At 30.1% G+C, this 25,242-nt stretch overlaps 3 protein-coding genes across 9 annotated transcripts in view; 2 read left to right on the forward strand and 1 right to left on the reverse strand.

The window, feature by feature from the left end:
- The first annotated feature begins 1,103 nt into the window (after positions 1-1,103).
- On the forward strand, positions 1,104-7,926 carry Setx (probable helicase senataxin). 3 transcript variants are annotated; one of them, XM_083095620.1, is made up of 9 exons: positions 1,130-1,314; positions 1,408-1,480; positions 2,043-2,156; positions 2,237-2,383; positions 2,485-2,686; positions 2,811-7,101; positions 7,182-7,392; positions 7,488-7,642; positions 7,853-7,926. In XM_083095620.1, the coding sequence occupies exons 1-8, from the start codon at positions 1,280-1,282 to the stop codon at positions 7,596-7,598; spliced, it is 5,184 nt and encodes a 1,727-aa protein (XP_082951746.1). In that variant the 5' UTR covers positions 1,130-1,279; the 3' UTR covers positions 7,599-7,642; positions 7,853-7,926. The 3 variants fall into 3 exon arrangements, with proteins under 3 accessions (XP_082951748.1, XP_082951746.1, XP_082951745.1); XM_083095622.1 differs by lacking the exon at positions 7,853-7,926 and having other exon boundaries at positions 1,104-1,167; positions 1,339-1,480; positions 7,488-7,768; XM_083095619.1 differs by lacking the exon at positions 7,853-7,926 and having other exon boundaries at positions 7,488-7,768.
- A 27-nt stretch (positions 7,927-7,953) lies between these two features.
- On the forward strand, positions 7,954-9,731 carry Agt (O-6-alkylguanine-DNA alkyltransferase). Of its 2 annotated transcripts, XM_083095638.1 has the most exons (3): positions 7,954-8,368; positions 8,453-8,616; positions 8,926-9,731. In XM_083095638.1, the coding sequence occupies exons 1-3, from the start codon at positions 8,065-8,067 to the stop codon at positions 8,938-8,940; spliced, it is 483 nt and encodes a 160-aa protein (XP_082951764.1). In that variant the 5' UTR covers positions 7,954-8,064; the 3' UTR covers positions 8,941-9,731. The 2 variants fall into 2 exon arrangements, with proteins under 2 accessions (XP_082951764.1, XP_082951763.1); XM_083095637.1 differs by having other exon boundaries at positions 7,961-8,616.
- LOC145969467 (uncharacterized) overlaps positions 9,313-25,242 on the reverse strand; it is a 62,865-nt gene continuing 46,935 nt past the window's right edge. For all 4 annotated transcript variants that reach the window (XM_083095633.1, XM_083095632.1, XM_083095629.1 and 1 more), the window contains 11 exons: positions 18,445-18,593; positions 15,039-15,233; positions 14,528-14,634; positions 14,126-14,292; positions 13,811-13,966; positions 13,560-13,627; positions 13,116-13,196; positions 12,779-12,940; positions 12,272-12,469; positions 11,990-12,094; positions 9,313-11,697 (listed from right to left, as the gene is read on the reverse strand). In XM_083095633.1, coding sequence (XP_082951759.1) covers positions 11,564-11,697; positions 11,990-12,094; positions 12,272-12,469; positions 12,779-12,940; positions 13,116-13,196; positions 13,560-13,627; positions 13,811-13,966; positions 14,126-14,292; positions 14,528-14,634; positions 15,039-15,233; positions 18,445-18,593 — 1,522 coding nt within the window. In that variant the 3' untranslated portion in view covers positions 9,313-11,563. The remainder of the gene's footprint in view (positions 11,698-11,989; positions 12,095-12,271; positions 12,470-12,778; positions 12,941-13,115; positions 13,197-13,559; positions 13,628-13,810; positions 13,967-14,125; positions 14,293-14,527; positions 14,635-15,038; positions 15,234-18,444; positions 18,594-25,242) is intronic.

The following is a 25,242-nucleotide window of genomic DNA, read 5'->3' on the forward strand; positions in this document are numbered from 1 at the left end:
ATTCCATTAAAGCTCTACGTTGATCTGTAAAATATACCAAAATATATAAGATTCAAATTATTACAATACTTAAAATAATATATATATATAATTTATACGAATCATTAATCACTTACATTGCTATTAATTATTTTCGACCTATCAAAATATGATTTCGATGATAACAATCACAGCGAATTAACATGTAAAAAATAACAATAAACTTGAAAATTTTCAAGAAAATTTTCGAGTTTTTATTTAATATGTTTCTTTTAAGGAGTGATTTATTTCTAATTTTTTCTAAATAATATACAAAATTTTTTAAAAGATTTTTGCAAAATTTTATATTTTTATAAATAATAATAAACTTTTCTTGTAATTTTCTTATTTAAATTATTTAAATAAACAAAATCTAAATAAACAATTTTTTATAAATAATAAATAAAATAATAAATAATGAATTAATCATATTTTATGGTTGCAAAAGCTTCTCTTCTCTTGTTTGTTTTTTCATTATGAATTCGCTAATATACTTATAAAAACTGTTTTTAGAATTCCACAATTTTCTAATTGTTTAAAAATTATAATCTATCTCTTTTCTGATTTTGTGCCGACATTAATATTATAAATTAATATACATACAGGTGTACTATTATTATATTGTTATTGATATAAAAATATATCAACAATAAAATATATGTTAATGCTCACCTAATACTGTTAGAATTAAAAAAATTACGTGCAGATAGTAAAATATACAGTTAAAACCATTGACGAGAAATATGTGCCTGATATAATTTACTTTTGAATGTGATACAGGCACGCACTAAACGATGATTTTACCAGCAGCGAGAAAATAAATGTAACTATATAATTCTAGCTTTTAAAATGGATGTAGGTGGCCGTATTACATCTAGTAAATTGATTGAATTTAGTAAGTTGAAAGGCTCCTGCAACAGGATTCGTCAACGCGTACGCGTGACAAGAAGCGATAGCCAATCGATTTATAGTTAGCCGTAAGAGCGAAAGGTTGATTGGCTATCGCGTCGCTTTTCGCGTAACGTTGCTGCGTCCTGTGTGCACAAGCCCAAAGCAATACGAACTAACCCATAATTTCGAGGAAAGCAGTGGCGCGCGCTTGACGCTCGCATTTTCCCTCGCTATTCTTTGTTCCTCTCTTTGAAACAAGTAAATAAGCTGGATGTTTATGTTTTAAATTAAAAAATTTGAATTTAATGTTAGATTTAGCGTAGCCGATGGACACGAATTTGTTGGCCTATTTTATTTTTTGTCGGAAACGATGAAGAAACAAGCGGAAAAACATGCGCACAACAAGTAAAAGCATTTTCGTGTTCGCAGGTTAACATGAGATTGTGAGTGAGTCTCGTATAAAAACGAGGTATATTTTTTATGTACATAATTGCGCAGGATGGATTTCGCAATAGAACGACAGCACAATGTAGATAGAACGCGCTTCATCTTTGACACGCCCGATCGATCTGTAAGCAAGATATTTTTCTTAAATTATTTTCATAAATCATTTACAACACTACATTAAACATTGTGTATAAACCCGGGAAACTCGCTTCGTAAAAGCTAACTACGTCAGAGAGGAAAAGTTTTCACTGATACAATCATAAAGATTTTATTTAAGTATTTTGCTTTGATTATATACTATTTGAAAAACACTAATTTTATTATATGATGCAAAGTTAATTTTAAGCATTATTAATTTATTTTAAGTGACAATTTTTTCTCATTTTATATATATTATAATTATGTATAACAAGATATCATATATACATATATAAATATATGTTATATTTGTGTTGCATAAAATTTTTTTAAATATAAATAAAATTATAATTTTATATATATATATATATATATATATATATATATATATATATATTAATGACATTTTAAGCTTTAAGCATCGAATAGAAGATTTTTCTTGATTCATTATAATTATTTATTTTATCTATTTATAGATATATATATATATATATATTTTTTTTTTTTTTATAAATTGTTTTAATACATTTATATTTAAATTTTTCCAGTACTTTTGTGGTAGAGGCAAAGAGAATAAGATTATTTGCCTTAGTCTACTTGTATCTCGTAGACATTGTATGTTTGTTCGTACTAATGCTGATTTATACATCACAGATTTAGGAGTATGTATAAAATATGATCATTTTGATATTGTCGATCTTTTAATAAATTGAACAATATTAAAATTTTGAAATTTTATTAGAGCTCGAATGGTCTTTATGTCAATCGTGTGTTACAAAATTCTCATCAGATGGTCAAGTTGTATGAAAATGACATTATTGGACTTGGTTGCGCAAATATTGATTCAAATGATAATACATTGTATACTTACAAAGTTTGCATCATAGAGGTAGGATATTTTATATTATTTTATATTATTTAAGATTAATATTTAATGTTTATAGCAAAAACATCTTTCTGTTATTAAAATTTGATTATTGGATTTTTTAGTCCCCTCTTGATAAAAAAGTAGAAATTAGTGCCTTGCCTAGCACAATTTTAAATGGTAATACATCACCTACAGTATCTACTTCTTCTGCAGAATGTATTTTAGGAAAGAAACGATTTAATTCAGATAATATCAAAGTGCCAAATAAAAAATTTAAAAACACAGATAAAAATGCACATAGTCCCAAAGCTACTTTATCAGAAGGTAAATCTTTATTTTTTTTTTATAATAGACAATCAAGAGGAACATTCACTTGTATATATATAATGTAAATTTTGTGATCAATTTTACCCTTAAATTAATTAGATTAATTAAATTTTTGTTGCAGAAATTGTTTCTTGTATTAACAAAAGTTTAGCCAGTAGTAGTACCACAAATAATTCAGTAGAAACTGAATCTCATATTGTGGGTATGGAGATAGACGATGACATTGAAATAATTCACACATCTCTTGTACAAGAAATAAAGAATCAAAATATTAAAGATCATAAATCTGCTACATATTTAGATAACAGTAAATCAAATTTCAATGCGAAAATGGATATCATTATTGATGGGAATAATAAAGATGAAAGTGATAATAGTAATAGAAACATAAACAAAATAGATACCAAAGAAAACAACTCAAGTAACATAGATAAAACAAATGATGCATTAAATCCTTCGAAGAATTCAAACTTTATATGTTCTGAAAATCAAATCATTATAGTGGAAGATGAGCAAACAGAAGATGATGAAGAGGCATCTATAGATGTTAACATGACTCGTGACGCATCATTAATTAAGTTGAAAAAAATAAAATATGAACCAAAGACTCGGTTTTCAGAAATTGATGTTATTGATTTGAGTGATGACGAAGAAGAAGTATTTCCATGTTCTCAATTATTTGATATCAAATATGAAGATAATACAGAGAACGGTAGCAAAATTAAACGAGAATATATCAACAATGATGATCAAAACATTGAGAAAATTGATTTAGACGTAAATGACGAAGTCATCTTTTTAACAGACAGTGAAGATGAAGATAATCCATGGTTGGAACGGTTATCTAGAAGTCAACTGCTTAACGAAGATAAAAAGTTTGATTCCAATAACGTAATTGTAAAAGATGAAATCGATTTGGGAATATGGCAAGAAGATGATGTCCTTAATAGAAACACAGATAATTTTAAGAAATCAGAAAATAATAATTTACTGATGACAGAAACAGAATCGATGGATATAAATGATGTTGATTCTTCTAACAAATCTACTTTGAAAAATATTAATGATACAAATATAAACATAGATGACAATTCTAAGAAATCAGAAAATAATAATAAGAATAATAATAATAGTAATTTACTGACGACAGAAACAAAAGAGATGGATATAAATGATGTTGGTCCTTCTAACAAATCTAATTTGAAAAATATCGATGATATAAATACAAACATAGACGACAATTCTAAGAAATCAGAAAATAATAATAACAACAATAATAATAGTAATTTACTGATAACGGAAACAAAAGCGATGGATATAAATGATGTTGAGCCTTCTAATAAATCCAGTTTGAAAAACACTGATGATACAAATAAACGAAAAACTAATGTAATGTTAAGTACAGAATTAGATAAACAAATATTAGAAGGTATAAAACAAAACTCAGTTGTAAGAAAATCAGTCACAACATTAAAACGATCAATCCCAATAATAGAACCACTAAATTTACCTGCAAGAAGAAATCGAGTTAATTGTAAAGATAAAGCACAAAAAGATACAGAAAAATCACCCTCAAAGTTGAGAAAAAAAAAGAAGATGTTAGAATTAGAAGAAAAAGTTAATGATAATTTCTATATTAAAAAACAAAAGCATCATGAAAAACCATCTACATCGACGGCTGACTGCCATTCATCAAATGAAACAAAAGCTATTTCTAAAGATGAAAAGAAAATGATAATCGAAAAGAGAAAAATAAAATTGAAAGAAATTGCTGAAGAAAAAAAGAAACTGTCCATCAAAAATGACAAAAATATTAAGCGTAGAACTGCTAAAGCAATAGCTAAAGTATCATTGAAAAATCGAGGCGATTTTCTCATCGATGAGCAAGAACCGTCAACATCTAAATCATTTGTGGAGAAGTCTGTGAACTTACCAAAATCGAATAATAATCAGCGTAAAGAACGATTAACTGATATAGCTAATATGTTGAAAACATCTTCAATTTCTAAAACACAAAAATCTTACCAGAAAGATGTTTCTAAAGATACAATAAATGATATTGCTACATCATTAAAACAGTCTTTACAATTGGATAATACGAATGCTATTCAAGTATCTAAGGATAGCAAAAAGGATTCCAAAGTGATAGACAGTAAAGAAAAAAAAGGCAGCAGTAACAAGAAGATAAAAAAAAGTAATGAGAATGTAAAGATATCTGAACGAGATAGATTAACTGAACATAATCCTGCTGTGCAAAAAGAAAATTTATCATCCAACATTGTAAAATCGAACTTTAAATCGAAAAAAAAGAAGAAAGTGACTTTTCTTGAGAAATCAGAAATAAGAGAATATGAAATTGATCAGTGTAATTCTTTAAAAAAATTAGTGGGGAAAGACGCACCTATACCTCCGAATAAATTAAGAACATCTCCGACCAGTGCAGAATGGAGTCCAAAATTGGAAGAATTTTTATTTTATATTTTCAAGTGGAATCCGGTGTGGCTCGAGGAGCAGCGGTATTTGAAGGGCGACCCGCCGATTGTACCACAAAGTGAACTTCAAACTATGAGGTTAAGCTATGATTCCTATAAACAATATTATAAGATTGTGATGCCTCTTTTATTACTTGAGATATGGTGCACAATGACCAAAGAGTTTGAAATGATTGAGAAGAATAAACAACGTGCCACCATGATGTGCTCCGTAGTCGAGAATCCTACATGTACTCCAATACCATCGACCAATTTGTTCCTGACAACTCTGAAACTTGAAGTCTTAGTTAAGAAAGAAGATCTTAACAAAGTGCATCCTATTTATGGGGATTTAGTGTGCTTCGAATATATCACGAATGCTCATAGAAAACAAAATGTTAATAGGATATTTGCATATGTCACTAATATGCAACAAATGATTATCACAAATTTCACACTTTATAACCAGGAGCTAATAAAGTATGTCAAAAATCCATATGCAATATTAACATATACTTTGTTGACGCGACCTCTCCAGCACGATTTTCCTGTAAATAGAGTGCAAAGAATCCGAACGGTTATGTATCTACGAGCGAATATCAGAATGGTACAAGCATTGCAATATCTTCCTCAATCTCCTGTTTCGAATTTAATTTTAAACCCGAAAATTGAGGAATATCAATTACCACCAATGGACGAGCAATTTACATGTTCCTCACTGGTCACAAAAGACAATTTGAATCCGAAACAGATGGAGGCTGTATTCAAGGTAACAGAAACCGTACTAAAAAAAGAGGATAAACTATGTTTTATTCAAGGACCCCCAGGAACCGGCAAATCTAAAGTAATTGTGAATCTGGTGAGCCAAATACTATATAGTGAGCATACAAACCGGAAAACCTTAAGAATCCTAATTTGTGCATCGTCTAATGCCGCCATCGACGAAATTGTATTAAGACTTTTGAACATCAGGTCTAAACTAAAAAATCGTTTCAATATGGTACGTATTGGCCGATTGGAATCTATGCATCTAATGGCTAAGCCCATTTCTGTGACGGAATTGGGGAAACGACACTTGACGAAAATGTCGCAGGAAGCAGTTTATTCGGATAATACTGAGGAATTAGCGATATTGAAAGCAAAGATTAATTCGCTTAAAGCCGAGCTCTCGAGTCTCCAACAAAAAGACGAAGACAAAAAGAAGGAAATAAGAAGAAGATTAATGGAAACGTCAACGAGATATGAATTAGTGAAATGTGGTAAACCGATCAATGAGTTCAGTTCAAAAGATCGCGCTAAATATCAGCGTATGGCGGAAAATATAATTCTTGCGGGCGCCGATATAATCGCTTGTACACTTTCGTCCTGTTACACCAATCAAATGGAATCTATTTTCGGAGGATACAAGGAAAGGATATCCGTCTGCATTGTTGACGAAGCAACACAGAGCTGCGAAGCGGAGACTTTGATACCATTGATGTTGGGAGTGAAAACGTTGGTTTTGGTGGGTGATCCAAATCAGTTGCCCGCGACTATTTTGAGCCAGCGAGCAAAAAAGTTGAAATTAGATCAGTCGGTGTTTTCGAGGATACAGAAAGTTTTCGCATCGCAACAAAATAATCCTATAATAATGTTAAACATGCAATATCGTATGGATTATGCCATCTCGTATTGGCCAAATAAATATTTCTATGATGGAAATTTGAAAAATAGTATTGATTTTAGAATGAAATTCCCGTTTCATTCTTACAGAATATTGGATCATAATTTTAATCAAAATGAAGATAAATTTTCCAACACTATAGAAGCAGAATTTATTGCCAAAATAATTCTTGCTATGTTAACATTTACAAGTTGGAAGAATGTGAATCCTATTTCTCTTGGAGTTCTCACGCCATATAATAATCAAAAGACTCTTATATTGAATAAAATAAATGAAAAGTAAGTTGTAAAAGCAATGATTATTTTTTTTCTTTGCTATGGTAAATTTGTAAATTTATTATGATACTTATATCTCTCAGGATATCTTCTATTCCGGATAATGTGAGAAACAAAATTAGCTTTGAAGTTAATACAGTTGACAGTTTTCAAGGCCAAGAAAGAGATATTATAATAATGTCCTGTGTGAGGAGTCATGGTATTGGATTTTTGTCAGACAGGCAAAGACTCTGTGTAGCACTCACAAGAGCTAAATACAGCTTGATATTATGTGGAAATTTTAATACCTTCCTAGTAAATATAAAGAATAATTTTAAATTTGAATTCTAAAAATTTTCCGTTTCTTTATATTTTTCTCAATTTAAATCAAACAAATCTTTGTTTTACAGAAGGATAAAATGTGGAGTGCATTATTATCTGATGCAAAAAGTCGCGGGGTTTTGTGTCGTGTCGATGCTCATGCAACACCTGCTTTCATCAGACAATTTATTATTAAATAGGAAAATTGTAATAAAGTTTTTCAGTATACTTAAAATATTATTATGTAAGACATTTTGTATGTTTGTATACATCTTGTGAATATCTAGCTTAATCTAAATATTTAAATATATATTACTTTAATAATAATTAAAAAAATGTACATTATATTTTACCTTAATAACAAATAATAAACAAAAATGTATTATAAGAATCTCAAGAGAATATTAATTATTACGTAAACATTTTTAACATTTTTATATTTATATATTTTTAGGAATTGAATTTTTTTGGTAATCGTACTTTTGAATGAAAGGCTACGAGAATGTGTAACTTTCGGCCAATCAAAGCTCTGCTGCTGCGCTTGCGCCCATTGGATACACGTGTGTAACACATGATGAAGTAAGCATTCAAGTGGCGCAGTAACTTTTTCAAAATAATTCTTGCATTATTTGTCGATTACATCTAGCATTTAATTGCTTCATAATCATGGTTATATTTCGAAGTATAACAGTGGACAAATACAAAAACGTATATATGACGTTCCACCTGTTATATGCATTTCACCAGACACCTTTTGGGAAATGTCTAATCGCTATAACTGACACTGATGAAGATGTAATTTATTTAGGATTCGCTGACGAAGACGAGAGTGAAGCTCTGAAAATTCTAAAGCTGAAATGGCCGATGACTAAAATATTAGAAGATACCGAAAACAAAACGAAAGCTATCATTGAGAAAATTTTTCATCCTGATACATCTCGTCTGCATTCTGTTCGTGTCCTAATGAAAGGTACAGATTTCCAAATTAAAGTATGGAGATCTCTGATAAGTATCCCTAACAAAACAATCACTACATATGAAAAGATTGCACAAGACATAGGTAATCCTAAAGCTGCAATAGCAGTGGGATCTGCAATTTCTAAGAATTATATCGCATATATTGTACCATGTCACCGTGTGAAAGGAAAGAATGGTAGCAATAATTATTCCTGGGGAGTAGAGCGGAAGGAAGCTATGCTGGAATATGAAAGGCAACACGTAGCGTAAAATATTACCAACCTCTAATCATTTTTTTTCTACTCATATTTACATATATATAATATATATTTTTGCACTTATTTGTATTAATCTATAGATTTTTATTTTTACTTTGGTAATTACTTTTGTATCCAATTTATACTAACTGTATATTCTGTAGTTAATCGTACAATTCATATATATATATATATATATATATATATATATATATTTTCTTCTCTCTTTGCTATCAAATATCTCAAAAATGAATGTGAATAATACATTTTTATTTTGTAATTACTCTCATATCTAATTTAAGTTTAATTGTAGACAGTTATCATATGAAAAGGAAGAATGGGGGGCAACAATAAATATGCTTGGGAAGTAAAGTGGAAGAAATCTATCCTGAAAACTAACACATATAGTGTAAAATATTATAAATATCTAATTATTTTATACTCTCATATATACATTAATATATATTTTTGCATTTATTTGTATTCATCTAAAATGTTTTATTTTTATATCATAATTACTCTTAAATCCAATTTATGTTTAACTACAGACAATCGTTTGTACAATTCATACATATATGATTTCTTTTCACTCTCTTTCCTATCAAATATCTTTAAAAAAAATATGAATAATCAAAGATACATTACAAAAGTTTCTTTTTTCTTTTAATATTTTAGATATGTAATATAAATTACACATGTATATTGATGATAAAGATTTATTTTTCTTACATACATTGAATCATCATGTAAAAATACAAAATTCCTTTCATTAGTATAATAAAATACAATTGACACACATGCATATCCTCCAAAGATCCTTTTTTTGATTTCAAATATTTCTTAAAGATACCAGTTATTGTCTCATATATTTACAATTCAGTTTCACTCATTTACATTTCAGTATTGTGTGTGTTGGTCAGTTATGTAATTTTGTTAAATACTTATACATACTGTAAATATAAAAATAAATAGAAATGAATTTTTCATTATATGCAAATTAATATTTTTATTAATATTTTTTGTAGTTTAATAGCTTGACGATATTTTGCTTCTAATAATATTTCGAGTTATATTTTGTAAAAACAGAAATATGTATCTATTATGATTTATCTTTAAATCTTATTTTAAGTTTGTAACACATCTCTCACACACACACACACTAACATTATTATTGCTTAATTGTCTCATTTATACAGCTGTACAAAGAACAAAAATTTATTCACTATTTATATTAAATACAAGTTAAATACCCAAAAAGGCATTTATAGAAACGTGAAATTAAATTTTCGATAAAAGTAAATTTATATTATTAATTATAATTTTTTGTACAATTCTGTATATTATTAGACAAAAATAATAAATGTGTATTTTTTGTAAAACTTGTTACACTATCAATTTAATACTAATAAATAATTAATAAATTTGCATATATATGTACACCTACCGCCATATTTTATATTAATTTAACTGTGAAAGTAAGTTAGAACCATGAAAAGCACAGATAAATTTAGCATCAATCTTTTAAATGATTGTGATAAATATTATATTTTTAATATTAATTTTGTAATATGTGCATTTTTATAAGAATATTTTAGAAAATGTTCTTTAATTAAAGAATATTTTTTTAAAATCATTCTGTCATATATTTGGAAATTGTTTTTTTTTTATTATTACATTTTATATATAAATCCTTTTCTTAGATATTTATTTTTACATTTAGGAATTTATCTTTCATCTTATAAGCAAATATAAAATACACTTCAATTTTAAAATCCCATAATTACACAAAGCATGAGGCACGCTTTCATTCAACTTATCTTCTTAATACTTACACAGAGTTTAATTTTTTATTCCTTTACGGAATTCGATATGTGTTTTTCGCAAAGATACATTTCTTCTCATACTTAATATAATATACATATATACCTCTCTGTTAAAATCATTTATCTCTAATAAGAAAGAAAGGAAACTAGAAATTGAAACATATTAAAGTAGTAGCTTTGTGTCAGTCTTTGAAACTGTATAATTTATATATCCTTTTGTTAAACTATATTTATTTTATTATGGCTTATTTTTTCTCTGCTCTACAAGATTTTAAGAAATATCTTATTTCACTTATGTTATGTTAAGAAAGATATCACCATCAAGTCTAAAAGATAAGAGACACCTAAGTGCTTCTTTTATTTTAAAAAAAATTTATGTCAATTATAAAATTTTATCTTTGAAAATGCATTTTTTTCAGAAAATAAAATTTATTATTGCATAATTATTTACAAAATTGTAGTCAATTTCTTTTTTACTATTGCATTTATATTTTGTGATGTTAGTTTCGTAAAAAAATCATTATTTATTTGCATGCAGACAACTGCTCTTTGGATTTCCGTGAATGAAAGTCTCGCGTAAAACTTCTTGTATCATATGAAGCAGTATATAAACATGACTGTCGAGACATAATCTCCCGTATCTATCTATTAAGACTAGTTAAATAAATAATAATAATTCACAGTATATAAAAAAGACAATAATCAATCACAACTTTATCGCAAAGAGTTTATAATATAATTCTAGCTCTATATCTTTTACGTTTTCTTCAAAATCATTAAAAAATATCTGAATTTATGAAATTTTTTTTCTTTGTAAGATTTTCTATGCAGCTCACTTGATGGAACGGCAAACATTGTCATTCAATTCTATAATTTCGTGAAAAAGTAATCTCGCTAAACGCAGAGTGATGAGAAAATAAAAAATATAAACATAATATAAATATAAACATAATATAAAAATTTTCTACACTTTCTACAATATCGTTTCAAGTTGGTTTTTGTAATAAATAAACCGGTCTTCTCATATCTTTCGATTGTCCGTTAGACAAAAATAACGAAAATGTGCGTCGAAAAAAATATTGATATTCATTAACTACCTCGGTCTAACGAGTCCGAAAGATAGTATCATTATTCCAACTTATACGAGGAAGCTGCTCCGAGGAACGCAACAAGGACGGTGATGAGGAGCATCAAATTCGTGCATGTTCTCGATCTGTAAGAAGCTGACGAAGAAACTGCATTTCCTGGCACTTGAGTAGTTGCTGTTAAAAGAAAAGATGAAATATTTATTTATGGTTTAATTATAACAATATTTAACTTTTTATCATAATATGTAAGATAAAATGAACTTTTTACAATTGATTACATAATATATAATTAATCTTAATCTCACAATAGATCATAAAAATATAAAAATAGTATAACACGATAAAAATGTACAAGATAGAAAATGTCATATATTTTATAATTATCTAAATATAAATCATTAAGTTAAGATAATTACATGTCTGTGTTTATTCTGAACATATACTAAATAATATAATTTTTCTTTACCCGATATTCTCGATCGCGGAGTAGTCGTAATCCTCATTATTGGATTATGTGGGATTGGTTTCAGTGGAGTTGGTGCAGGACTCGGCGAATTCCCATAACATTGTCCTTAAATAATATTATTATAACAGAAATTTTCTCTATTTCTACAATAATTGCAAGGAAAAATACGATTTTATTCATTCAAGATATTTTCCTATATGACTAATTTTGCAAAAATATCCAATATCATGAAATAAAAACAATTGGATATATCAATAAATGGTATTTTATAAAGATATTTACCCTTTTTGTAGAGACGCATACCCTCCGTTTTTGGATCTATATTTCGTATGCAATGATCCCCAGCTTCTTTGATATATATCTCTTCGTCGTTAACGATCAAACCCACGAAGCATTCGTTCGTACTAGTATCGTTTCTCATGGTATAAGTATACATCACACCTTTCTCCTCCCACTGCCCCAAGCATAGATATGTTCGCTCTAAAAACAACGTGCAAAAACTATACATTCAAAAGTATTTTTAAAAAACACATTTTTATATAAATTTTCAAATTTAATTTTATTGAAAAAAAATTTTTTTGGAGAATTGGAGGAATTATAAGAGAAAAATAATTGTTCTTTGAAAAGAAATATAACTATTTGTATCATACAGATTATACAACTACATTACAACAATATTCATAGATTACAACAATTTATAAAAATTATATTTATAAATATTTTTCCAACGTGTCTTAATTTATCTCTTTTTTTAAATTTAGTTTTAATATTTTATAATTATATATATACCTTCATACAGCTCTCCGGACTCGCAATCGCTTACTTTAAAATACATTATTTCGCGAGTGTTGCAGTTACTGCTTAATTCCGCACACATTCCTGATAAATCCGTTATCATCCCTGTATACTGGCCCGTAATTGGACAGGGTGACTCCACTACACGTTCGATACCTTGTCATAAAACATTATCATCAACACTCAATAGTAATAATTGTGCATTTAAAAAATATGCGCTTTAATATTAGAGAAAGAGAGAGAAAGAGAGAATACAAATATTAGAAGAAAAAATTATTAGATTGACAACTTGTAAAGATATCATAATATGTATGTGTGTATTTTAACTTACGTGCTTGAGTCATCCACACCAATTTGTCCAGATTAGGATCGTCGCATAAATTTTCTTGATAAATTGGACTAAAGACCATCCCTGTTTGAAGTGATATTATTTTTGTTATATTATACAACAAATTAAGATTTCGCCGTCAGAAATAGATTAATGAAAAGTAGAAAAAAAAAGATTTCTCTCAGAGTTGATATTACATAGTTATTTACATTCAGACTTATATATGTTATTTCATTATTATTTTGATTAATTTTTTATTTTGATTTTTGTATTATTTAAATTTTATTGTTAATAAAATTTTATTATATAACATGTTTTTATTCCGAGATTCTTAAATATTCAAAGTTTTTGAAAAATTATAATTATATATATAATCAAATTACTGCATAATAAAAAAAAATCGTACAAAATAACAAAATGTACAAAAATTTGTATAAAAATAATTACCTCTCGTAAATTCTAATACATTTTCACTGCGCTGTCTCATCATTAAACATACAAAAGCAGCTTGCTCGCTAAAATTAAAAATAAAAATTTTTTTCATTTTTAATTTTTGCTATTAATAAAATAATAGTGACAATATTTTAAGATGTAAAAACATTACAATATCTATAAAAAAAATTATTTCAAAAAGAGTCCTTTTTCTAACATTTTTTCTCTACAAAATGCACATGTAAATGATAATCAAATTGACTCACCACTGATCTTTCGAATATACAACATATCGGCCAGTTTCCTCGTTGGATTCAACCGTAATGAAGGTATAACTATTGTAACCATTGAGATCGGTGAAAGTCATAGTTCCATTAACTATAAGAGACTCTTCCCACACACCTTGCGCCCACTTCGGGAATCTGATATTTTATTCGAAAAATATACCGACTTTATTATATTATTTTATATATTTTATAATTATGTCACAATATATATTACTTATAAAATATAAGATTTTATCCAATAATTTAAAACATATCTCTCTAACGATATAAAAGTAATTATTGAAAAATACTCACGTGGCAACATGAGTCTTCACATAATCTGGTACCTTCTTTTGATTTGGACTTTTACTCAAAATCAGAGTCTCATATCCACTAGTCGAATTATTTAAATCTTGTGTGCAGCTCGAATCACTACTAAATGCCATATAAGTCTTTCCTTTTTTGTTATCAATGTGGAATAGCTAAAAATTACATTTTTTTATTAGTAATTTTTATGCAAAACGTATACACATATACACATAGTAAACCTTAAAATTTATAATACATATATATGATATAGATTTTTTCAAATTTATTATTACATTGAATTATTAACAATAAATATTTTATATATGTTATTTTGCAATGTAATAGACAAATACACATTTCTTTATTGCCGTCTTATGACATGAGATGATTAATTATTGTGTAACGTACCCCGCATCTATATTGAGGTCTACCATCGTCGACATTGTTGTTCCAGAGAGCAAGATAATTAGAACCGTTCGGTCCAGGCCAGCTACCCAAACAATTATATGTGAGATCTGTTAAAACAAGATTATAATAATGTATTTTAAATCTTCAATTCTTTTTCTGTCACTGCTTCAATTACGATAATTAATCAATTAATAACAAATAATAATACATTGTATTTAATCCACAACAATACATTTTATTTACTGATAATAATTTAAATAGAATAATATAAATAATATAAATAGAATATTTGTTTGTTGAATCTCGAATGTGATATTTTTTACTATCAAATTAAAATCTATAAAAAATATGAATTAGTTCTCTCTCACAAATATGTATATATATAATAATTTATTATAAATATATTTAATGATATGTGTATATTTTTCATTTTTTCGTCATACCTATATTAAAAATCGCTTTAAAAAAAATTTTTTAATTAAAAAAAAAAAGTTTTATAAGAAAAACTTACTGTGCGTTTCGAAGTTGCATCGTTTGAAGTTCAAATGTAAGATTGACCCATCCGGGCAATTATTGAATTCGGAAGAGAATGTGTTGCACTCGTATGATATCGCGGAATTATTGTTGAGGCTGTATTTAAAGTGATATAAACCAGCAATAGGACAGTATTCATTTCGAATCGGCACACCACCAATTTCTTTCGTGCCTATCGAAGAAAAAGAAAAACAATAATTTATTAATTAATTTTTATATAATTTTTCATATATTTTAAATATATATATATATATATATATTTTTTAAATTTATAAATTCATACATATATCTTCTTGAACACACAGTGATAAACAATGAATTTAATAAAATCTTTAGAAATCTATTAGTTAAAATATAATTTGTTTCCCAAAAATTTTAGTAAAATATAATCACTAATATTTTTAGAATTACACTCGATTTGAGAATTCCAACATGTGAGTTGTACATTGTGAGTTTTATTAGAATACATTTGAACGTGATCATATAAAGTGACCGGGATTTTCATGAGATGAGATATCAAAGAATGAAATCCGCAGGTATCCTTTATTCAGAAAAATCTCTTCAAAATAGTTCTTTCTCCCGTAGTTTTCATCGGTGCTACAATAAGACACGATCTATAAGCAGGAAGTAACTGAAATTCCACACCACGTTTTCATCTAAAAGCTTCGACATTTTTCACTTATTGTCAAATCATTTATTTTTTTTCTTCGCGACGGTAATGTCAAAAAGAAAAAAAATCACGCCAAAATAAATTGTACACGATTGTTATCAAAATATCAATAAATTTTTAATTCTGTGCGCTCTTTAGTATACTTATATAGAAATTGAAATATGTCGTTTATTATGAATATAAACATTCGTTTCACAATATAAATATCAATTCGTTCGTTTGATAAATTGCAATATATTGCAATTAAAAAAAGGAATATTAGAAAATATAATTTTGCGTGATGCAAAAGGAATGGCAGAGCACGATGGCGGAATCGTCTCTATCAAGTTAGAAATGTGTAAATATTTCCTTCTTCCAGACGCCAGACAACATGATATAATTTAACGAAACGAAGAAACGAGCAATATACTCTTTTTTTATTGGCGACCGACCATCGGCGCGTGTAGTGTTCCTCGCTTATTTCACTGCAGGACGATAAGGACGAGGACCTTTTTGGGCCACTCCCACGCTTCCGACGACGAATACCTGGTTGCTGCATGGACTACGGTCCAGGAAAAAAGGGAAACAGGAATAGAACACGACAAAGAATGGATGGGGACGCGGGAGGTCGTTTCGATGAAATCTCGGTGTTTTTTCTTTCACAGCATGCTTCTATACTCTAGAATGTTTATTGAAAAGGCAGAAGATGTAACAATCAAAAAATCAATTATCATTTGTCTTCTATATCTTTACTTTCTTCATTAAACGAAATTTCGATGTGATTAATGTTTAAATTATACTTCCCACATTCTTTAAAGCACACTCATTTAAAAATTACTAATATAAAAATAGAGATAAAATAAACAAAATTTAATAAGAAAAATAATTACTGTTAAATCCTTTTTTTTTATTTTAAGTGAATAAACTTCTACCTATTATTTTTGGCTTTTTTCAGCCTGAAAGAGCTGATATGTTTTTGTGAGGAAATTTACCGGATGTGACTCTTCGCACGTTTACGAGATTGCAAAGTCGCTTTGGCCTTTTTACAGGCGACAAGTCGTCCCTGAAATCTCTGGCGGCACCACCGAGAGATTCGCTGAAAGACTTCACGCACGAATGTTCGATTATGTATCTTCCGCCGGACCACCGACCCGGATTTTCGGTTCCCGTGAAGTTTCTCGCGTGCAGCGACACGGATCAAAGCGTGAAACTGGGATTACAAGCGGGAATCGAGCCGACTCACGGAGATCGCGTCGCGACAGGTGCTTCTTGGGAGCCGCTACAGGTGAACTTGCATGATAATGTACCGGAAGCCGAGGAATCGATGCTCATCAGTAATCTTCATTAAGCAACTAATAACAATGTACGCGAATGCGTGCGTACCTCTGTACACCAATCTGTGCGAATCTTATGCGCGTCTGAGAGTTTCCTACACACATTTGATTCCGTTAACTCTTGATAGTTACTATTGTGCGCAATTTTTTTTATGTTATAATTCGACGATATCTCAATGCATGGAAAATGATAATAAAATATTTTCACACATTTTATCAGAGATTATTTCAAAACTGCATACAACTTAATCATCAACCGTATCCTTGCATTTACGTGTCAAGAGAGTTCGTACAATTTTCAGCATCTTCTTCTCTTTCAAGAGCCAAAAACTAAATAAAACATCGATTAAATACACCAATTAAATAAAATCGCTTTAATAAACATCGGACTGATTTGATTTGTTCAATCTACTCCGCATATAAACGATTATACAAATGCATCCAAATCATCCCTAAGAGCGTTTTAATTGTCACGCGCATGAGAAAATCGCGGCATGCATACGCGTGTACGCATTCTGCACGCGACGTACATTCTTGCACGACGCAGTGGCCTATTGTTCTCGCGTCGTTACGCAAGCTTCATCACTTCCTTTTGGCTGCTAGGGTCCGCGGCCAATTAACGCTAATTATTGAGAACTATTAATTCGCGGACGCGCGAGTACGCCGAACTTAACCCTCCTTCCTCCCTCCGGAGGTCGTATTATAATTTATTTGTTTGATAAACCGGAAGCTTGCAAATTCCTCGAGTATACCGCCTACATAAGAATGCAAGTGCTCATTAATTTGCCTCGACCCAATGTGCATTATAATCTGATATACATATGTTTTATAATATTTTTCTTCAGCAAAAGAAAGCATGTAAAAATAAAATGGACGTGATTTATGATAAATTTCACAAAAATATAAATCAAGTTCAAAATCAAGTTATATAAAAAAACTTTTTAATTAAAAAAAATATTTAAAATATCTTGTTTTATTATATTATGTAATTTTATTTACTCTATTCTTTGCGTTTATCAGAAATAATATTAGCATTAAATAAAACATCGCTTTAATAAGTCTCTAACTTATTGTCAAGTATTCAAATGCCTTTCTATGCGTGTTCTATATCCGCTTCATTTCTTCGGCTGTAAGCGAAATAAACTTCACAATCGCCTAAGAAAAGTCGCAGTTTGCTCGACAGATATAAAAACTCGCATTAATTCACATTAGCAATAATTTAACCAGTTGTAGCCGTGAGAAAAAGCAGTTATTGTGACAGATCGTCCTGCATTTCCAGCATAAAATCGAGTTTATTACCATAAGTATGTCTCATATTTAGTCCGACGTACGTCATAGGTCGCGGTCTCTGCCTTATGAGTAAATGCGTGATTATCGAGAGATATCCGGCTTCTACTTACGGTACAGGATCGAAGTGGAGTTCAGTGTGTCGCAGGAGGCCAAGGCGGCTGACTCGTACACATAACACCTGTTGAGAGCTTCCGAGAACACCTCGATGACATTCCGCGACCTTCGCAGCAACCGAAAACATCTTGTACAGTCCTTATATCTGCAATAAAAAAATGCCATAAATTAGTACAATCATAATATTGATATCATATAGTATATTTAATATAAAATTTGATATAATATTCATTGTGTTACGATATTCACAAATCACATCTTTTAATATTAAAGTAGACGGAAAAAATTATTCTTTTATGGAATATCTATTTGCAATTTTTAAGTATAATCATTAAATGTTTTAAAATATCTATGTCTCAGATTAAGATTCTGCTGCAGTAAAGAACAAATTAATCGAGGAACAGAGTTCCTTGCAATCTGTTATTTGCAATTTTGTGAAATAATTTTCACTATTTCATTTTTAAATCAGAAAACATTTCTCCGAAATTAACTTCAAATTTATTACAAAATCCGGAAACAATCAGAGTTAACAGACATTCTTTTTATAAATATGATATATTATCTTCTTTGCCTTATATATCTATGATCGCAAGCGGAAATGCGAACGAATATTATGAAATTTATGATGCACAAATCCCTAGATTAAGGAGAGAGATTGGAAAATTAATAAGAACTGAAAACCTCGCGAGGAAATCTTGCTATAAAGTAACATAAGAAATAATATCCCAGGAGCGTCGTTTTAATGTCGACTATAAAATATCGAAACGACGATATCCACGCCATAATATCACGTACATATAAGAAATAATAAAATCCCATTTCTCTCTCTTTCTCTCTCTCTCTACTTCCTTCTATCTTGATTAAAACCTGTGCAATCTAAAACTCGCACGTCGAATTTTGCTTTAAAATATATTTAAAAGTTTTGGGATTTTAAATATATATATATATGTCGACATCGTTTTCATAAATTTATATTAAATCTAGAATCTCGGTTTTAATAATCTTGAAGGCCGAAAGATTCTTATGCGCTTTCAAAATTCTTGATATATTAATTCAACTCCTTGATATATTAATTAAATTATAGATATAAAGAATATATATATCCATAATACTAAATGTGGGAAAAATTTTATTTTCACAAAAATGAAAGATAAGAGAAAAGAATAACATGTTGCGGGACGAATGATATCGATCCTTGAACTGTCATCATAAAATATCTCTGATTTTATATCTAGCTTTTTTTCCTATACTTGAATAGCCTACGGATTCTCTCACGAAATAAAAGTACGCTGAGACATAAGACGACACTAATGGTTGTATAATAGTGGCGCGATAGCGTCTCGATTAGAGCACATATTAGTGCTCTCGTGACGAGTCTTTCGTGAATTAACACTCGACTTACCCGACACAGGAAGTGGACAATGACAAGTGCAAAAAAAAGATAAAAACAAGGATTATTCTTGTGGTGCCAATGACTTGGTGTAGCAACACGCAATATCTCAAGACGAGCTAAATTAAAGAATATAAAAAATTTCACAAGAAAAAATGATAACAATTGAATAAATGAAAAAAATGATAGCTTCTCAAATTTTTATTGATCGGTTTCAAAATCTACGGCTAAAGTAATTGCTCTAAAACATTGTACATAATTAAAAATATCAATATTGACTCTTGAATAGTGTTTGACACAGATTAAAATATATAAAAGACAAATAAAATAGGAGACAACGAGATAATATTCGAGACATTGTATAAGCGTCTGAGAGAACCCATTTTACTGAAAGGAGTAATTTTTGTACAAGATAATGTAAGTATATAAGAGAAAGATAGAAAGATATGTACATTTTATTATCACGTCGCATTATCACGGCCGCTTTCTGGTACCTTTTCACAAACAATTATGAAAATGACAGTGATTGCAAAGGAGTCATTTGTTCAACAGTATCTGGTGTGTACCGTGCGTTCGCGCAACAAAATCGCTATCGCGAAAAAGATGTTATTGAAATAATTGCGAGTTATTAAAGTAACTACATAGGCGTGCGCATCCGAGAGCATGCATTTGCGTTACGCATTGAGGAATGTTGTTTGCTTTATTGTTAGTATGTATGTAAATTAATATAATTATTTTTCGTTTTAACTGTATAATAAATATCGGAGACTTGATATTTAGCTTCAGCGAATTATTCTTTTAATTTTACAATTAAATAAATTTTTCTCTAGTCTCTTGTAAAACATATGTTTCCTTCTTTACGCGCGGGCATGTGAAATCATATGTACGATTTTACATAATAACGTTAACAATCATAAATCAAGATTGATTTTCCGAACAAGTGAGCGTGGAATGGCGCAACGACACCAAGATGTAAATTACAATGCGGTATCTCCTGACGGATGTAAGTGTACACGTGTTTACGACGTCAACGCATACCTGCGCTTATAATTGTAACTCCGAGGCAATACCTATTATGCGTCAATATTATGCAACTTGTGGGAATGAACGTGTGGGCCCGCGATCTTATGGTCACCTCGATCTCTTCGCCGTATATAGGATCTCTAGACTCGCCTGTGCAAACGGTTTTTAAGAGAGCAACGTGCACGCGTGCTTGGGAACCCTCCGGATATATTCGCCAACTGGAGAATGTTACATGATAGGTTTTGTCCATACCAACGATTATGCGAGTGCACGATAAGCATTCTTGCTTGAATTCGGAGTATTCGCTGCGTGATATCCGTCCTGATGACGTCATTCTTTCAAGTTTCTTATTTCCAGTACAGCTATATATTGTTACAAATGCCTTAATGAATTAAAGTATTAAACGTATTTTTATGAAGCATTTTTCGGAATTAATCAATAATTAATTTCCCGAAATATAAAATCAAATTGAAATTAAAATAAAAATGTAAATTCTCCATTTTTCTAAAGCTTAAACAACAAAAAATGTTTTATAGATTTATATTTTATATAGTTGATTTCTTTTTGTGTTAAATAATGTGTTTAGAGTTTTATACTTAATAAAAAAAATTAAATTCTTGTTGAACTAATTTTTTTGTCGATTTTTATTTCTTTTGCAATTAGAATATTTTTTTCTTTCATTTATAATGACATTCGTTCTGCAGGAAAATAATTAGATAGTTTCTCATCAAGATAATAAACTATATTCAGATTTCGCTAAAAATAGTCTGCGAAACGTTATTAATTAACACGCTATCGCATTTTTTTATTCCATCGTTGCAACAAAGTTTGTATAAAGCGAAATGCAATTTAGATCGCACGCAAATTCAAACGTCAAAAGCCACGTTACTTCAAACTCGTGAAACGAGTTTGAAGCACGAAAGTAGAGAATACGACGCACACAACACACAGGTCAATAACGTCTCTTCGTCGCGTTTATTATTACACTTATTTCGGAAACATTTGCATTTTACAAGAGCTTGAGCTATTTTATTTTGCTACCTACCTTATCTACTAACTAAATTACATACAATTGGAATTGCGTTCGCTCTTCGCGAAACTGTCATCATCATCATCATCTGACTGTGGTATCCCACTGACCCGAAATGTAAATTACGTTCGAACCAAATTTGCATAGCTGTGCACGCACTGTAAGGCTGTGTCTCACACGAGCGACAAATCACGTAAACGGAACGCAATGCAGTAACAAAAATTCTACAATTTCGCATAAAGAAATGTTTATTCTCTTCTTATAATCGATATCTATGTTAAATATCTTCTACAATGATTGTGTACCATAATTATCATTAAATGGCATTCCTTGTACGTTTCATTTCTCGTGAGTTTATGCGTGTATGCTTTTACTATAATGAACGATTCAACCGATTGTCAACGGAGTCGGAATCCAGACCCCTACGCCTCACAATTAGAGTGACAAATGAGGCGTGCATGGAGCCAGTTTAAGAAATATGCGGCACGTTGTTGTTCTCGGCGTGGTGATCCCGGAGAAGAGCTAACTCGTAGCGTCGTCAACGCGAACCTAGAGAACACGGAGGCGGGATACATGGAAACTGGAGGAGAGACGCTCGTACCATCTTCGGCTAGTCACTCCTCCGTCTTCACGGAGATTAATGATAGAAGATGGTATGCAACAGGCCCTCTGTTCTATCCAATCGCTGGAGGTGGGGCCCGTTCAGCGCGCGCGAGCTTGCAGCATCCCCGGCGACGATGTATTCTCTTCCGATGCCGTTTTTCAACGGCTTTAGAGCGATTGTTATGCCACGAAACGCATAAGCAAGCGTTGTATCGGACGGTTCACGAGCGAACGTCAGCATTTTCTCTCATATTGACATAATATTGTGTGATCGACAATATTTCCGGAAGAGTTCGGAAATAAAAATTGAATTTTTATAAAATTTTTATGAATTTTTATGAATTTTTATAGAATTCTAGAAACAAATAATAATTTTTATCTTTTCGTCTTTCCCAGATGATTAAATAATTAACATCCTGTTTTTAATAATTATATTATGTTTAATAATTATATTATATTTTAATAATTATATTATGTTTAACAATCATACACATTTCGAATGTTACCACGTTTATAACTATGTAAGCTGGATGCATGTGATCGCATTATAATCCTTGCAGACCAACCGTACTTTGTCGCGTATTTGTCGGCGATTCTAGGAAATTCTCGCGGCAGACGCGGAATATAGCGATCATCCTCTGTGTGAGAACATTGCCGACAACCGCGGGCGGTGGAGAGATAATTTACGCGAATTCTGCATACAGCTTTCGCAGCGTATTGCTTGTCGCTCCAGCAAATTATTATTACGAGCCGCGATTATCGCTTAATAGCTGCGGCCTTGCTCGTAGGGATTATGTTCGCGATATACGCACGAACGTCGTTTAAATAACGCGTGATGATCACGTTTTATAAAAATTGCATTGGGACATACGATCAATTAAACGGAGTATTGCGATGGGAGGAAAAAATGCACGGCAATTAAATCGCGATCAAATCTCAAGCAAGCGCCTCGAGTGACACATATGTAATAGTAATCGCAGAGTCATTTACTTATTATTCAAATTATCTATCTGTCCGTGTAATAAATCCTTCAGCGAGAATTATACGACACATCGTTATTCATATTACGATGATTTATTCGGCTAAATGACAAGAAATAAAATAATCGAATTTACATTAATTTAAATATCACGAATTAAACATTATAATTACATATCAAATACGATGAACATTAAAAAATCAAAAATTTATTACATTTTTGTTTTTATATTTCGATTCATAAGGTTTATTTTCATAAAATATAATATCACGTTGCAAACTTGAAAAAGAATTTTTCCAAAAGTAAATTCAACAGTGACGATAACAGAGACAACCAAGGATATGATTTCTCGGAATATTCATAGCGTGGTAGCTCGTTAACGATTCAACGTGAATCGCGAAGTATACGATCGTGTCTAGAGAAGAAGAAGAAGAAGAGAAAGGGGTAGACTCTCACGTGTATGCCAATTTATGCATACTTGAGCGGACAACACCCACATGACTTCGTGAGCGTCCAGATGCATCGAAGAACTATCGATTGGCGCGACGAGGTTCTCGAACTTTGGATCTTTATGAGATGCAACATTGAAATTCTCTGGGAATCTATTGATTAACGAAATAGCTGGGCGATTTTTATCTATTTTCTCATTTCATTTTTCTAAAATATATAAACGAAGATTTATATATTTTAGTTTAAATACTTATGAATTAATAAAAAAATACATAAAAATTGTAATAAAAACATTCGACTTTTCAAAAAATGGTAGCTACAGTTTTATAAATATATTTAACATTTAATCGTGTCTCTCCTTCCCCGAAAATAAAAGATTTCTTTCCCCCTTCTCCCTCCTCTTCTTCTCTCTTTTCTCAAGGAGACAATGTTGAAGCTATGTCGATTTAGGATGCGGAGAGGACTTGATGTTTCATTTCTTTTTTGTTTTACGGCTTTCGTCCTGTTTCTAGAATTAGCTCAGGTTTGCAATACGCATGCGACACGAGTGTCTGGAAAGCCGGCTATTTTTGTTTCAGACGAATCGCAGACGTCGTGGCATCCTAGAAGACATTGGCAAGCTAATTTAACCTTAACCCCTTCACACCCTTTCCATTTTCCGCGACGGCAATATCCGTCGTCACCGAGTTCTCTACCTTTTTGATAAAAAAACCTCACCCCTCTCTGAGCGCAAATGATCCGCCCACATTCTCCCGTCTAGACTGGCAATGACTTATATAGAAAGCAGTAAAAATTACGCATTTTTTTATTATAAATATTTCAACAAATTTCAGTGAAAGTTTAATTGTTTCAATTTTTATAATATTATATATTAGTAATTTTTATAATATTATTAGTAATTAAATTTTTTTGATTAAAATTCTACTAACACATGTAAAATTCGTTAACTTCATGTAATACATTCGTCAAATTAATTGCCGATTCAAAATAATTCTGTGTCCAAAAAAATCCAATTATTCATAAAACTTTAAAGTTTAATATAAAATATACACAATTACATAAGCATGTTGTATATATTTGAAAAATGATATTTATTTCAATGTTATATTATTATTTAAATTTTGCAATTGGCAAAAACATATGCATGCTATATAATTCTGGAATGTATATAAAATGCATTAGTTTCTCTCGTACATAATCTTAGCATTAAACATTCCATAGAATGCAACGCATCAGAGCATTTCGAGTGTTGATAAGAAAATGTGAAGATTCTGAGGTTCGACATCATTAGAAACATGTTTAACGACAGACATCGTTTC

Source organism: Camponotus vicinus, unplaced genomic scaffold (assembly GCF_025532165.1).
Source record: "Camponotus vicinus isolate PSW18456_S1 unplaced genomic scaffold, iyCamVici1.0 SCAF_3, whole genome shotgun sequence".
Taxonomy (NCBI): Eukaryota; Metazoa; Arthropoda; class Insecta; order Hymenoptera; family Formicidae; genus Camponotus; species Camponotus vicinus.

Coding starts and splice junctions, on each gene's coding strand:
- Agt (XM_083095637.1), top strand. CDS start 8,065: ATGGTTATATTTCGAAGTATAACAGTGGACAAATACAAAAACGTATAT.
- Setx (XM_083095620.1), top strand. CDS start 1,280: ATGAAGAAACAAGCGGAAAAACATGCGCACAACAA. Junction 1,481..2,042: donor TTGACACGCCCGATCGATCT/GTAAGCAAGATA, acceptor AAATTTTTCCAG/TACTTTTGTGGTAGAGGCAA. Junction 2,687..2,810: donor CAAAGCTACTTTATCAGAAG/GTAAATCTTTAT, acceptor TTTTTGTTGCAG/AAATTGTTTCTTGTATTAAC.